The 17,326-nt window shown below is 33.0% G+C and overlaps 1 protein-coding gene across 1 annotated transcript; it reads left to right on the forward strand.

Annotated features, from left to right (window-relative positions):
• Positions 1-9,378: 9,378 nt before the first annotated feature.
• On the forward strand, positions 9,379-13,340 carry LOC122599508 (LRR receptor-like serine/threonine-protein kinase GSO2). Its single transcript, XM_043772036.1, has 4 exons — positions 9,379-9,965; positions 10,951-11,211; positions 11,674-12,549; positions 12,659-13,340. The coding sequence occupies exons 1-4, from the start codon at positions 9,527-9,529 to the stop codon at positions 13,138-13,140; spliced, it is 2,058 nt and encodes a 685-aa protein (XP_043627971.1). The 5' UTR covers positions 9,379-9,526; the 3' UTR covers positions 13,141-13,340.
• Positions 13,341-17,326: the final 3,986 nt, after the last annotated feature.

Here is a 17,326-nt window from a genome sequence, read left to right on the forward strand (position 1 = left end):
TGAAAATGAAGGAGAAGAAGAAGAAAAAGTGTAATGGAAGATGACTCAAAAGAAAAAAGGGGGGGCTGGCACTCCTTGGAGATGCCACGTCCCATCTAGCTTCTTGGTACTAAAATATCCGTTATCCGCTAAAGTTCTAACTAAATTAACCCCAAAACCAAATATGAAATATTAGGAAATTAATTTAATGCCAAAACTATAAAAAGGGATTAATTTCTTTTACCTTAAAATCTTTGGGGTGTTACAGGTAATGATCAATCATCTTAATTGGTTAGCCTAAAAATCCTCATAATTTATAAAATTGTGACATGTGAAAAATCAGGAGGTGAGATTGGGAAAGAGAATTAGTGGATTACATGTATTAACAAGTGGATATATTAAGAGGATTTTTAAGAAGATTGGTTAGAAGGATTTATCATTTTTCTAAGATATATGAGACATGTAACTTACTGGCTTGGTCATTTTCTACACCTGACTTCAAGTACTAAATCATCATGATTTTTTTACACTATGATTTTATGGCTATTATTATAACAAAAGCTTAGAAAATAAAAGTTGCAGGAGGCAACTATTGAAATAAATGAAAAGAAAGAAGCTCAAATAATTATTAAACTAAGTTTTATTTTGGATTTTAATTTGAGTTGTGGATTTGAGTAATATTGTAATGTGACAACTATACCTATCCTTTTAACATAACAAATAAATTATAAGTTGATTAGTTAAATAAATACAATATAGATGCATGAAATTATAATATTCAAAACTAGATTAAACTCATGCGATGTATGTAACTAACTAATAATATAAATATAATCTAGAATTAATGTTAATATATAACAAATTTTTGATAAAAACATAATAAGATTATGATATATCAATATTATATGTTATAATATGTTTAAACATAACTAATAAAAAATGAGTAATATTTATAAGTAAATCATAAAATTTTTCTGTGATGATCTATATTATATTACTCTTAAATATAATGTAAGAAATAAGCATATTTGAAAATAAATATTTTTCATTAAATTATTAAAAGATAAATTTTAAACTATAAAAACATCATTATATTTACTTATAACAATGTGAACAACTCAATATGACTATGATGTATAATATTTTATAAAAAAAAACCTTATTTCAAAATGTAGTGATTATAGGAAGCATTGTAAGATAATTTTCATTAATAATAGTCACATAATTAGCATGTAAAACCGATTAATTAAGATAAGATACAAAATGAATATAAATTTAAATATATAAATGTATACAATGTATAAATTTGAATTTAAATATTAAACATAAATAATTTATAAATTATAGATTAATATCATGTGGAATATATTAAATATAAATCAAAAATGAAAAGATCTTTATCTTTGTCAAGAATATGTTTAAAAAATTAGTTACACTTATATATTGCAGCTGACTTCATTCATTGTTACGACTTTTTACTTTTTCTTTTTTTTTTTTATGAATTAATTACGATGAATAGGATAAATGATTAGGAATAATTTAAATGACATTGGATGCTAAAAATTAGGAAATTAATTAAATAATGACACATAATGAAAAATCCTACATGGTAAACTCTCGTATTTGACAACTAAGTAAAAACTCGGGTGAGCAACAACCGCTTCGTCACAGTACTTACTTATGGGCTAACCTCTTTTAGTTATATATAGAGATTAAGAAAAGACGGTCAAAATGGGAAGAATGATAATATTGAGTTGTAATAACGAATATGATTGTTAGTAACTTTAGAGAATGTTGATTCATGGATGACAAAATGTGTGATGTTGAAATAGGTTATATCGAGGGTGAAGTAATGTTGACTAGACAGGATAACCAGTTAGTCAGGGGGAGTTCTATTTTATAAGTATAATTGTGAAGTACCAGGGAATAATAAAAAAAATTATAAGTGCCTGGGGCACACAAATATGATAAGTGGCGGGGCCACATAATATAAAAGTACTAGTACATGAAGTGGCGGGGCCACAAGAAGTGCTGGGAGCACACAAAAGTGCCGGCGGTACATGAAGTGGCGGGCTACATAAAGTGTCACATACACATGAAGTGCTGTGAGCACGTGGAACGGTTATGTTTGTAGAATAGAACTCACAAAGCATTAAGCTTACGTTTTATTTGTTAACATTTTGTAGGCGGAGAGATAAACAGGGAACTATCCCTACGATGAATTAAAGGGATGATTTTGAAGTATGGAAATGAAGTACTTTGCAAGGGACCGACCTATGATAATCTTTTTTTGAATCAAGTTTTTGGATGCCCAGTAAATTATTTTGTCGAGGTTATTAAATGGAAATCATTAAAATAATAAAGTTTATAAGTGGTGTTTAAAAATATGTATTTATGATATTATTTCGAAATGTTAATGTTGGCATAGTCAACATTTAAAAAAATCATAAAAATAAAAAGAAAAAGGGCTGGGGTCTGGGGTGTCATAGTAATCAACTTGTCAACCTACTAACCCATTTGACCCACCAACCCAAAGCTCGACCCGTCAACCTGATTTTTTTCAGGTTGGTGGGTTGGGTTCGGGTTGACAGGTCATGGTGAAGGTTGAAGTTTCTAACCTGAAATTTTTAATGGTTTGGGTTAGGGTCAGAGATTTTCACCCCGCCAACCCATGAACCCACATCCGAACCCATCAACTCAAACCTGAATCCATTGACAGCCTTGTAAATATATAATTATTTTATACATGTTATACCACTCTCCATTAAATATAGCTCCTTGCAATGTATTTAACAACACTTCTAATTGATTTTAATGTTTCTTTTTATAATTTAAATTTATAACAATAAAAATTAAATAAATCAAATTTACATAATTTTAAGGTTAACTTCATTAAACGCCTTTGACAAGTGCATATTGATAAACGCCTAGAATGCATAATTTTAAGATGTAAAATCAAGTTGTTTTGTGAAGCTTAATAGACGATTAGGGGTACCTTTATGTTTGTTAAGTGTTTCAGGCACTAGGTGATGAAATGGAGCTAATTGAATCAAGAAACGAGTCAAGGAACCAAGAAGCAAAAATCTGGAATTCTGAAATTACAAAGGGCGTAACGTACGCCAGACTTGGCAGTAGGTTACGCCAGTTGAATATCCAAGGGGCGTAACTTACGCCCAGGGGGGTAGTAGGTTACGCCAGTTGCAGATCAGAAACCCGATTTTTATGGTTTTAATTAACTTTCAGTTATATACAATTCAATTGACGACTTGGGAAGTTACCATTCATAATTTTCACTCACAATATCAGTTCCTAACATAGAGAAGACCCCAAAATCATCATCAAATCACCAATTCATGAAGATGACAATTCAAATTGAAGATTCAATGATGAAGATGATAGGCTAGGTTTTCTATTGATCATTCTCATGTGAACAATTATGTAAGCCATTTATGTTCAATCTTTCTCATACTCATGTTGGATTAGATGTTTAATTCTTTATTAGTCTTTTACATCTAATGTTGTTTGGATTGTTTGAATGATTATTTGTTCATGACTTGAATGAAATTCATCTATCATTTGGTTTTAACTTGTTAATTGATCATTGATTATTGAATGAATTTCTTATGAACTCATAGTTTATTTTAATGAATTAGAAGTCTAGTTGTGTCAATTCCCCGTTTTCGTTATCGTGAATCATCACAATCGATTAGTCTAGTTCTTGAATTCATTCAATCCAAACGTTATAACGAATTATGTCTATGTGGTTTCCAATGAGTATAAGTTAGATTACATATTTGAAAACATAATTGGGAGCATGAGAATGGTCTATTTTGTTTAATTGAATTATTGTGTTAAGTCAATAATCATTTTCAGTTTTAACTAAATCAATCAATCAATCGATTTTAAGTTTATGCCTAGATTAATTAATTTTGTAAACTTGTTTAACACTTTCCCGTGATTCCCTGTGGAACGATATTCGACTTACCCTAACTAATTAGTGGTATTTAGTTTATATTTTTGATCGGTCCAACGACTACGATCACATATAACATTATGGTTGTTAATTTAATTTAAACTTAAATGTTTTGGTGCGCCTTTATTTTAAATCCTAATTTTTATGAAACAAACTATCCTATTCATACTCATTATATACATATTTATGAGTTAGAACTTATAAGTAATTCCTATATCCACACAAAATAATAGATTAGTTCTTTAATATGTGGGTACTGTTTGTTTATAACAATAATTAACATTTAGAAGTAAGAACAATGATATATTTACATATTTATATATTATGCATTATATTATTCTTAGTACGGTACTCGGATAATATGGTAACGGTGACGGCAACGATCGTCTGATGGTGGCGAAAACTAGTGGCAACGACGCCGATTATTGGTGGCGGTGTCGAGTAATGTAAATTGATGTCAATTGTAAGTGATGTAAATGTGGTAGCGAAGATATTTTATAAGGTAAGGTTTAGAATATAAATTAAAATAATAAAAGTATAAGATGTAAATTAGTTTGTTAAGGTAATTCGGATAATTTCTTATAATTTTTTCTTAAAAGAGCAGTTCATTAAGGGGATCATTTCAGATGTCTCATTTTTTTTAGTTATTTCCAAGAAAAGGAAGGGTTAAAATTTTTATAAGATAATATAAATACATGGCAATATGGCATGTAAGTGTTAATTTTTGTTTTGAGAAATGAGAATATGATTATACATCTATACTATATTATATAAATATTATAAAGCAGCTTCTCCATATATTTTCAACATTGAACTTGAAATTTTCAATATTGATTTTAAGTACTTTCCCAAAATGTCCCTTCTATCTATTTTATATTTATCTAAAATAATTGTAATACCCTTTCTCTCTCCTCAAATCTCAACCAATCATCTTTTTTCTCTCTCCTCCATAAATCATATATTCCTCCAATTCATTCAAAATCTTTTATCTCAAAAACCGTACATCGATAAATTATAAAAATTTTATGGGTGTTCTTAAAATTTCATGCTCTTTCATTAGAGATGTCATTCGATATACTTTCGATAAAATTTTAAATCCGAGGGCGGAGCCCGTACGGCTAAGGCATTTGACTATCATACTCTATGACATATCAACTCCAATAACCTATCATACTCTATGACCTAGGTATCACCCCACCATCTCACAGCCGCAACGCGCGGGTACCTGCTCTCGTATTATAAAACAAGTAGGGTTTCAACTTTCAATTTCAACAATGTACACATAATAATACATCAATGCTTACAACTTTCTCTCTCCTTCATAAATCATTTTATTCCTCTAATTCTTTTAAAATCTTTTATCTCAAAAACCGTACATCGATAAATTATAAAAATTATATGGGTGTTCTTCAAATTTCATGCTCTTTCATTAGAGATGTCATTCGATATACTTTCGACGAATTTTTAAATATGAGGTCGGAGCCCGTACGGTTAAGATATTTGGCTATGATATTCTATGACATATCATCTCCTATGACCTATCACCATCATACCGCCGCAACGCGCGGGTACTTGCTCTCGTAGTATTTAATAACTATTTATACAAACATTTACGTTTCATGGTATCTAAGTATTAATTTTTGATGTGAGAATATGATTATACATAGTATTTATACAATCATTTACGTTTTTGCTCCATCAGTATAAATAAATCCATTCAACCATGGTAGAAAAATATATTCCCATACTTCAAACCAAGAAACAAAAAGACCAGAAACAACAAGACAGTGCATATTGCCAATAAAAAGGTTGAAATAGACAGTGAATTTTCCACTAAATTTTGATAAAGATGTTTGTGAATTTATTTGCTTCCCATATTCACATGTTCAATATAAAGCATGGGTACAAAAAGCTGTATCATCTTTTCATGCTTAAAAAGAATATGTCACTATCCACAATTGCAAAATCATTTTCTAATTATTTTCCCCTTTTTATAAGCCAAAGTTTATACGTTAGTAACATGTCATAATACCTTTCAAAAAAAAAAAAGTAACATGTCATAATATTTTTTCTTTCTTTTTGTAACTTTCTAATTGTTATCATTTAGATATGTATGATACTACTCATAGTGTAGATTTTACACATTTTAACTTTTTGATTTTATTAAGTTTCTTTAAATATATAGGAGGTGTACAATATATAACGCACTCTTGATACAACAAAGCGAAAGTGGGGGTATGATTTTGGTAGTACAATTAAAGGAACACATTATGGGATGGTTGTTTTGGTATGTGTTCTTGTACAAAGACTAACTTATCTTTGTGTCTTGCCGTTTTGGTGACAAATCAACAAAAGTGGATACACAAACGTAAAACTAAAAATCCAAGACTATATGACATTTGTGGTACCAAATGTGTGTGAAGGTGGTATATATATATATGGGAAGTGAAGGTGGTGCTGTTAGACACATAAGTTGGGTGAAATTCTTCTCACATACTCGTTTTTTAATCCATAAAAAATTATAGGGCCCTATTATTTATTCATTATACATTTATGGATTAAAAAATTAGTATGTGAGGGGATTTTACCCAACTTAGGTATGTGACAGCACCACATTCACTTTTCTCATATATATATATATATATACAGGGGATGATAATATAAGGCTGTCAGGTATCTAAGTTAGGTGTGAAACAGTCACATACTTAGGGATGGCAAAAAAAACCCGACCCAATGAGGAAACCCGATACCTGAACCCGTTCGGGGCAGGGACTGGGGCATGTCTACCCTGACCCGATCCAACCCGATATCAATACATATATCTATATATTTATAAGTAATTAGTTTGAATCTATATTCCACACTAATATCAATAAAATTTGTATCCATGTTCAATAACATGCACATCCATTTCTCAAAACATCAAGAATAAGTAGTACCTTTTTCAAATCATATAAGTTTTAGTAAATATTTTTGAAAAATAAATATCCTTATCGGGGCGGGTTTCGGGTTTTGGGCATGACTTTATCCTCGACGGGGTCCCCGATAAGGTCTCTGATGGATATCGGGTCGGGTTCGGTCGTATATTCCTTATCGGGTTCGGGTTTAGTACTACCCGCCCCGAACCCGACCCGTTGCCATTCCTACACATACTAATTTTTTATATCATAAATATGGAGCCCAAACATTTATTCATTAAACAAGAAAGAGTTAATTACACTTTGGTCCCTGTTGAGGGTTAAAAATTACCGTTTTCATCCCTACCTTTCATATATTACCGCTTTGGTCCAAAACACTTTGTTCCGTCAACAGTTTTAGTCCAAATCTCAAACGGCTGTTAAATTACTCATCACGTGCGATGTGCATGATGGGTATTTTAGTTTTTTTTTCACCACAAGGACCAAAATAGTAAATAACTTTTTTAATAATAAATTTTTTAAATATAAATATGTATATACCATCATCATCCTCATTATCATCATTTTAAAAAACAAAACACATACATGATGATCTCGAAAAAAAAAAAAACAAAAAACAAAAATATATCCATTGTTACCATCATCATCATCTCAATTTATATCTATACTTATATCAATATGATCTGAAAAAATAAACCAAAAATATATTATAATCAAAATTAGAAACCTTTTAGAATGAGTTCACAAAGCCAAAAACAAATATGCACTACAAAACCCACCAAATGAAACCGACGGCAAAATGAATAAAATGAGATTGAATCAATGAATAAACATACTATTACTATAGTTTTTTCGTGTATATCTTTCTCTTTTCCGGCTAAACCGCCGCCGCCGGCCCAACGACCACCACCACCATCATCATTATCCCCTTCCCTCTAATTCATCTTTCTTCTTCCCTCCCTTCCCTATTTCTTCCTGTTTAATCTTAATATTGGGGAATGAAAGATTGAATAGGATTTGGGTTTGGTGTGAATCACACTGTTGGAGCACCGCTGGTCAGTGTGACCATCTCCCTTATGAACCTAACTACATCTGCCTCAGATCCATCATTTGATCGCCACCGTGCCACCTTTGGAGCACCGCTGGTCGACCTCAGATCCATGATCTGTTCGCCGCCAGTTCATAGTTTGAGCATTCCGGCGGCTGACAGATGCAATGAAAACGCGGTGATTATGGTGTTGCGGTGGTGATAGTTGCTTTTTCCGGCAACATATTCAACAGAAACACATTGTTTGTGGTGTTGTTATTATATTTCAATTCATCAAGATTTGTTGTTGTTTTTGTTTAATTTTGATTTGGCTACGTTTTTATTATGTGTGTATATATCTATGTTTATAAAATGTTGATACATATAGAGAGATTGATTTTTGGGTTTTGCTTTTGTGAGATCTGTATAGATCTATGGTCACATAGTAACGGTGATATAGATATGTAAAGATGATGATAATGGTAGTTTAGCAGATACAAAGATATATATGTAATATTATTAATAATGAAAAAATTATAAGAATAACTAATTATGCTTTTGGCCCCTGTGCCAATGAAAGGACCAAAATCGTTGACAGGACAAATTTATTTGGACTAAAACGGTAATGTACGAAAGGTAGGGATGAAAACAACAATTTTTAACCCTTGACAGGGATTTAAGTTTAGGTGCCGGACAGCCTTATATTCTTTTTTCCCTTATATATATATATATATGAGGATGAGAATATAAGACTGTTAGGTACTTAAAATTAAGTGTGAGATACTCATATATTGTATTTTTTAATTCATAAAATTAAAAAATTTGTATGTGAAAAGTTTCACACATAAGATTACGTGCTGGATAACCTTATATTCACTTTTTATATATATATATATATATATATGAAATTTATCATAATGATGATAAATTTTTCATTTTTTTTATTGAATGTGGAAAAAGTTAATCTATTTAAACTAGTTACGCTATCCTATATAAGTAGTTTTTATGTGAATTGGATGATGATGAGAAGGGTGTGTCTCAATCCTTTAAAAGCAGCATGATTGGATTAGTGGTAAATACCTTTATCTCTGGAAATAAAGGTCATGGGTTCGATCCTCATCCTATGTAAAGGTTGGAGGGCCTTTTCTACCATTTAAGTAGAAACTGGAAGCAGTCTCTCTACTTAGATAGAGGTAAGGTCTGCCTACATCTTAACCTCCCCCATACACCGTTGAGGTATGGAGGCTCAAAACCCGGGAGAGGCGGCACTGAGCAGTTACTTACTTACTTATTATATTAAGAAAAAAAATTACTCGTAATAATTTTGTCATAATGATCAATAAAAACAATTTTTAATCTTTCAACAAATACGAATAAAAAAATATTGAAATAGTATGAATAAAATAGGTACTAAAAGTGACATACATAAGTAATACAATGGCATATACACAAATAATTTGAACTCAAACAACAATACCGTTTCAACCTTGATTCACTCCTGTTGTGTTTTCACATGTGACTTTTGTCAGTTTCTGTTCTAAAACCATTTCAAATCCCACACTCATTTACTCACTCACTCATCATCTTCAAACCCACAAATCTTTCATTCCCAAAATAAAAACGCCAACAATGAAACCCTATTTTCTTGTTCTTCTTTTCTTTATACTTTCATTCCAAACACTAGCTAATAAAAACCAAGAAAACCCCATTTCAGAGCTCAAAATCTTGTTAAAAATCAAATCTTTTTTAGACCCAAAAGGCCAAACTTTAACATCTTGGTCACCAGATGCCAAAAGTTATTGTGATGGGTCTTTTGAAGGTATTGCTTGTAATGAGTTTGGTAAAGTTATGAATATTTCACTTCAAGGTAAAGGGCTTTTTGGTCAAATACCACCTGAGATTGGTGACCTTAAAAGCTTATCTGGGTTGTATCTACATTTTAATGGTTTGCATGGTGAAATTCCTAAAGAAATTGGTGAGTTGACTCAACTCACTGATTTGTATCTTAATGTTAATAATCTTTCTGGTGAGATCCCCACTGAGCTTCAGAATATGGCTAATCTTCAAGGTTAGATTTTATTTTTTTTATAATATATTTTAGAGTTTTGTAATAGTATAAGTTAGATTTTTAAGACACATTGTTTTATATTCTTTTAATGTAATCAATTTGTGTTTGTATATGTAATATTCATTCCTCAAGGTTAGTAGTATTGAGGGGATTTTTTAAAACTTCTTTTGTATTCTTGTAAATATTCAAATTTGATTTTTGCATTTAATACAAAAATACCACTTTTATTTTTGTAATGTAATTTGGATTTTTGACATAATTGCAGAATGGACAATAATGTATGTTTGTATATTTAAAATGCCTGCAAAATGGGTAGGAATTAATTACACTAGCAGTAACATGTAAGGAAGAAGGAATCAATGTTAGGTTAGCTCTAGTATAAAAATTTCAATCAAAACAACCAAAACATGGTCCAAGTGTCAATACATAACTGACAAGTCATTACAACAGCATTACTTTGTTTTTGTATATTTTGATGTGAAAAAGAACAAGAATTACCAAATGTTATCTAGTAAAATGTGTGGCTTCTTAGAGAAGGACATTTTCTACATTTTGTCTTGGTTCTAAGTTTAAATAAAATAAAAATGAAGAATATCTCATTTTGTTCATTATTTCCAACAAGGTTGTCATGTTACAAGAATCCTAGGTTATACATTATAGTATTGTCATTTGGGGGCCCATATATGTTTTATGAACATGTGATAGTGGATTGTTTATGCTGAACTGAAATGAAGTTTTGAATTCATTCACATAATTGTGACCCTTTTTTACACATTTAGTAAACGAGCTCTTGACAAACAAAATGTGCATTTCTTTAATACGTAAATGAACATATACAAGCCAGGAAGTGATGTGAGACCATCTGTGTGAACAGAAACAACGATAGGAACCATAAAGTAAAGTAAAACCAGTATAAACAGTTAAGACCGTAATCTGATCAATGATGTATGATTTGTAATTCTAATGTTGTTTTCTTATTTTATAGTTTTACAACTATGCTACAATCATTTGAGTGGAAGCTTGCCTCCACAACTTGGTTCTTTAAAGAAACTTAATGTACTTGCTGTTCAATACAACCAACTCAGTGGTGCTATCCCTGCAACTCTTGGAGATGTGGGGACTTTACAGAGATTGGACTTGAGTTTCAATCGCCTTTTTGGCTCCATCCCAATGAAAATAGCCGATGCACCATTGCTGCAGGTGTTGGATGTGCGAAACAATACGCTTTCCGGAAATGTCCCTTTAGGTAATATTAGCTTTCTGTTATGAATTTGCTGGTGTCTTGAAACATGAGTTACCCGCTTTCATTTCACATTGACTTTTCAAACCATCGTTTGTATGAAAATGCTCCAACATATTGTGGTTTGTTAAGAGTGTTAAGAGTTTTGGGCAAGAGTTATATGGTTATTTTTTGCATATTTGTTGCTATATTTCAGGAGTCTATCGATCGTGCTTAGTTTTTTTTTTTTTAAAACAATCTGTAAACTTAAGTGTACATATTTACAAATTTGCAAAAACTAAAACACTTTTTCATTGCAAAATCTTTGTTTGTTATGGTGTTAATACCGTTTTTGGAACCTCATTGTGGTTCTACTTTCTAGTGATCAAGTGAATATGGTCTCACAGAATGAAGATTATATATGTTTTTTAGTTGTTTGGCATTTACATATCAGTCCACTTATCTATGTTTTTACCATTTTTTCTGAAGTTTTGAAGAAACTTGACGAAGGATTTCAGTATGCAAACAACTCAGCGTTATGTGGATCCGGTTTTGCTGATCTCAACGTCTGCAACTCTTCTTTTGGTCCCGAAAACCCTGATAAACCAGAGCCATTTGGGCCACAATCAAAAGGACTCACACCAAAGGCCATTCCACAGTCTGCAAATGTAGTCACCGCCCAGTCAAAGTCAAAGTCATCTAATGCCGGACTTGCTGCTATTCTTGGAGCTGTTGTAACCACCATGCTGTTAGTTGCCGGGCTTTTTTCTTTCGTATGGTATCGCCGGAGAAAACAGAGAATCGGAACAGCCTTCGAAACATCTGATAGTCGGATTAGTACTGACCAATATCAAGTCAAAGAAATAGTCAACAGGAGAAGCGCGTCACCCCTCATAAGTCTTGAATATTCTAATGGGTGGGACCCAATGTCGAAAAGCCAAACAGGAAGTGGGTTCTTGCAAGAGGTTCTCGAGAGCTTCATGTTCAATGTTGATGACGTGGAGTCAGCAACTCGATTCTTTTCTGACTCCAACTTATTAGGGAAAAGCAGCTTTTCAGCTACTTATAAAGGGATTCTACGGGATGGATCTATAGTTGCTATTAAACGTATAACTAAAACAAGCTGTATATCTGATGAAACCGAGTTTTTGAAGGGGTTAAAGATACTAACCTCACTGAAACACGAAAATCTTGTTAGGTTACGAGGGTTTTGTTGTTCGAAAGGTAGGGGAGAATGCTTTCTGATCTATGATTATGTTGCCAAGGGTAACTTGTTGCGATATCTTGATGTGAAGGGCAAAAGTGGCAGCGGGAATGTTCTTGACTGGTCAACTCGATTCTCAATTATCAAAGGCATTGCTAAAGGTTAGTCATAATCTGGTTGATTTTAACTTGTTATTGATTATTGGATATCCAAACATCCCAAAGTGTTCGGTTTTATGAAATTATGTCTTTGTGTTTCTTGTTGTAATAGGTATCGAGTACCTACATGGGATAAAAGGAAAGAAACCAGGCCTTGTTCATCAAAACATATCAGCCGAAAAAGTTCTCATCGATCAAAACTATACCCCACTGCTCTCCGGTTCAGGCCTGCACAAACTATTAGCCGATGATATCATCTTTTCAACACTCAAAGGCAGCGCTGCAATGGGATACCTTGCTCCCGAGTACACCACAACTGGCCGATTTACTGAAAAGAGTGACATATATGCATTTGGGATGCTCATTTTTCAGATCATCTCAGGGAAAACGAGAATTAGCCTATCCATTCGTCAAGCTGCTGAGTTATGCAAGTTTCAAGAGTTTGTGGACGCTAATCTTGATGGTAAGTTCTCTGAGCCCGAGGCCATCATGCTAGGGAAAATTGCATTGCTGTGTACTCATGAACTCCCTGGCTCAAGGCCAACCATTGAGACCGTAACACAAGAGTTGAGCAACTTGGGTTGCACACCCTGATTCACAAATCCATAGGGAAGGTAGTAGGAGTTATTAGCTAGGTTCGAGTTTCTCACTCGAGTTAGTTATGTTATCGTTTGTACTTCACCTTAAGATCGCGTAAAACTAGCATATGTCTGTTTGAGTAGTTATTACTTCCTTTGACTTTGACAATGACTGTAATTGGAATTGGAATCTGATTATAAGCTTCTCTTTTCTGAGCTGATGTTTCCGCATCAAAATCAGCAATTTGTTGATTAAATGGCAAATTATAATAAAATGTAGTACCAATGCGCGGAAAAGTCTAAAATTGCAGTTGAAGTTTATAATTGGTAAAAGAAGAACGTGTAACCATGGAGGGATGTATATTCAGGTTCTTTGGGAGGAACTAGTATTTTTGTGGCCGGTTTTTTTTCGTTCTTTTTTAAGATGATCATTTGTTTACTTAGATAGATTCGAACAAGTTACAAATATTTCTTAATTATCAGAAGTATTTTATTTTATTTATTTTTTCTAAAGGTGAATTTTGCTTGAAAACTTCGTGTCGCGATTCGATAGCGGGAGGTCTAACATATGTTGTCTTAACTGGGTCCGCGCTAGAGAGCTCTCTCGAAGTAGAAATGCTTATTTCAAATACCCGATGGGGGGAAAAACCCCTACTAATCCATCCGAAGGCACGACGATCAATAGGGTAAACCCTGCCTCCTCAAACTTAAACATAAATATACCCAAGCCAAACATTCATAGAAAGACTTTCTATGTACTTCCCAAGTTTTACAAAACCTCCTATTTGTTATTGTAAAAATGAAAAGAGTTATATCTCAAAAGTGTTGTAAGTGCATGGAGAGTCGTTAAAGTTCACACTAATCAAAATATTTGGTTCTAATCCAAATCTCAAGTAATCAAACGAAGACAAAGTATTGAAATACTATTTTATCGAAAAACAATAATTTTTTACCCTAAAAAATCTACAAATTACCTAAAAGTCAGTCTTCATATGCACTTTTAGTTGTCTTTTCCGAGTGTTTGTAATGGTGTTTGTGTGGACAAGGTGGAAGGTTTCCACCTTGGTGTTATCAAGGTGGTCCATTACAAGAGTTGGTGTGGTTACCTTGGGAAGAGTTGGATGGTGGTGGTGTGGTTAATTTTTTATTGTTTTTTATTTTATTTTTGATTGGTTATTCTAATATTATGAGGTATAATTTTTTGGGTTATTGTTATAAAAGTTGTGTGATTTTGGTGTGGTTTTGATGGAGTGATGATGTGGCACTATCACCTTAGTATGGTAACGCTATCGTTACTAATGCTCTTATGAGCAGTTAATACTCTATTGGGACTGATTTAGTGATCATATTGCACAAAGTTCAGCAAACACCCATGAAAATATGTTTTTTCCATTATTATTTTTTTTTCTATTATAATTTAGAATCGGTGGCAAGAAAATATTTTCAAATCTTACTATGTAAATATTTCAGCGGCGACAAAGAAACGTTAAGAAACGATTACGAAGATACTTAAATATACACAATATTCGAACTGAATAGAGTTGATTTGGCTAATACCTAATCGTAACAAACCTAACTTAGAGTTTTCAAACAATAAATTCAACACAAATAACTCCAACAGAGCAAATAATCATAATCTTTTAACTTTCAAAATCAAAATACCCAAAGCAAAAATAAAGAACTAATTGATCCAGGACTCTTCATATAAGCAATGACCATCGAAGCTACACCAATGAAGTTGAATAGTTGAATCCATATGACATTTTTTGAACGCCAAACTTACGGTACTCATGTACATGTTTAAGATGAAACCCAAAACACTTGAAAGACCATACCAATGGGCAACCAACCCCATTGATGAATCCATATGACTTTTAGTTTTTGAATTAACTTTACTAAATGAGAAGTAATAATCGTACCATTTATTTTGATTTTTTTACCACTGCAATACTGCTGATTGTCTACTACATATGTTGTATATAATGGTCCCTGCTAATCAAGCAATTAACCTACTTCTTTTAATATGAAATCCTACCTTACTCCATTTTGCAAATATAAACACAACTACCAAAAAATCTATACTATCAATGCGGTAGCCCTACACAATGGACAAACATTCTTGCACGATAACCAAACCTTAATGCAATCGACATGATACCGATGGCTACATGTTACTGTCCCAATCATATCGTTTTCTTCATATTCGTCTAAACAAACAGCACATTTGTCTCCTTTTTCGATTTCGCAGTCCCCACACATGTTTCCTTCTATTATACTCACGTCTAGATTCAAGAATATCGTTTTATTGGACAAACCTGAATCACTTGCTCTCTTTGGTGTATCTTCTACTGCAAGAGCCTGCTACCTCGACTCATTAGACGTGCCAAGTAATACGTCATCGATCTCCTCCCGGCTTTGAACTGACCGAATGTGTATGTGGTCGGTGATATCAACATTATTATGTCGATCCATCGTAGAAACATATATAGATGGATTAAACTTGTAATACGAAAACTTTCGTAGATAATGGGTTAGTAATGAATGTTGCTCTTCATATGCACATGCACTCTTTACTTATTTAATTTACGTAATTAACTGGGTGGTTGAAGTTTCCTAATTTATATAAAAATTACATCAAAGGAGCAATAAGTATAAGTGAATTAGATCTTCACTTCTTTCCCTATCAATGTCTGAATACCTGAACTTAATTATTAGTTAATTTCTTTCCTTTTTCCTAACTTGTATTTTATCATGTTGTATGTACTTTTACGGATAGCTATCCGGCTATCCCTATCTTTCGTTCCTTGTTTTATTTATCTTCAATATCGATAGATAATGTTATTATTATATCGACATAAACAAGCAGAAGTAGTTAGGCAATTAGGAGTAAGGGGGCCTTAAACCATCCCGCATTGGGGTAGCGGTGGCTTCTTAAAGGAGATGCCTCTCCCTTTTCTTTTAGTGAGACATCCCTTTGGGACATCTTTCAATTTTCTTTTATTTTTTATTTTATTTTTAGACTATAATTTTACAAAAAAATACCATATTTATAAAGGGAAAATGATCTGTACTGCAGACTTTACCTAAGCTTAGGTACTGCCACATTAAAAAAAGTTACATATTAAACATTTGAATTTAATAAACATACATAACCCCCTCTGAATTTTACATAAACTCCCCCTGAATTTTACATAATCCCCCCCTGCTTTACCTAAGATAGATACTGCATGCTTTACCTAACCTTTCCCCATTTATAAATATATAAAACAATTATATATAAATGTATAAAGCATTTTTAGATAATATAAATAACATATCTATCACTTTATTGCCTATATCCAAAAGCCTCTTTTCTTCCTTCTTTGTTACTACTATTCATCATCATATCTTTTTTTTATCTCTCTTTTTTTTATTCTTGGAACAGATTTTTCGATCTATATATACAAATAAACACACAAATATCTATCTATCTATCTATCTATCTATCTATCGGGGTGGCTTATTTTGAGTATAAGGGAAAAAAAAAGTATAAAAAGTATAACCTTCTTCCTCTTCTTCGACCACATTCTTTTCCGGCGACCTACACACCTCCTCTTTCTTCCTTCTTCTCCGGCGAAACAACCACCTCCACCACCTCCGGCGACATCTCCAGTGACTTTCCGGCGAGAATCAGGTTCGTTTTCGGGTGGATACGGTACAAAGCGTTGCCCTCATTCGTTCTAAAGTGGTTGTCAAGGGATGCATATGGGAATCGTATGGATTGATGGGTGGCGATCCAAGAGATGGTGAAGGTTTGCTACGGTACGGGCAAATCCCTTGCTGCCGACGTCGTGGTTGGGGTGGTCGGAGATGATAGTGGCGGCGGTGGTTGTCTTGCCGGAGAAGAAGGAGGTGGTGGCTGGCGGCAGCAGTCTTGCCGGAGAAGAAGAAGGTGTCGCAGCAGCCGGAGATGGAGGAAGAATGAGGAGGAAGACTTGATCTGATCCGTCCAAACCTTTGATCGGACGGCTGGTGGCTGTTCCTTGGTACTTTTTTCCCCTTATACTCAAATTAACTTTCTATACTCTCTCTCTCTCTCTCTTTATATATATATATAAGGCTGTTAGGTACCTAAGCTTAGGTGTGGAATACTCACATGTTATTTTTTTAATTCATAAAATTCATGGGGGCCCAAACATTTATTCATTAATTAAGAAATATTA

The sequence above is a fragment of the Erigeron canadensis genome, chromosome 5 (genome assembly GCF_010389155.1).
Source record: "Erigeron canadensis isolate Cc75 chromosome 5, C_canadensis_v1, whole genome shotgun sequence".
NCBI lineage: Eukaryota > Viridiplantae > Streptophyta > Magnoliopsida > Asterales > Asteraceae > Erigeron > Erigeron canadensis.

What these genes read in the sequence shown, in the direction of transcription:
- LOC122599508 (XM_043772036.1), top strand. Translation starts at nt 9,527, where the DNA reads ATGAAACCCTATTTTCTTGTTCTTCTTTTCTTTATACTTTCATTCCAA. An exon ending in TTCCGGAAATGTCCCTTTAG is followed by an intron (nt 11,212 to 11,673) that starts GTAATATTAGCT and finishes TTTTTTCTGAAG; the next exon opens with TTTTGAAGAAACTTGACGAA. An exon ending in TATCAAAGGCATTGCTAAAG is followed by an intron (nt 12,550 to 12,658) that starts GTTAGTCATAAT and finishes TTGTTGTAATAG; the next exon opens with GTATCGAGTACCTACATGGG.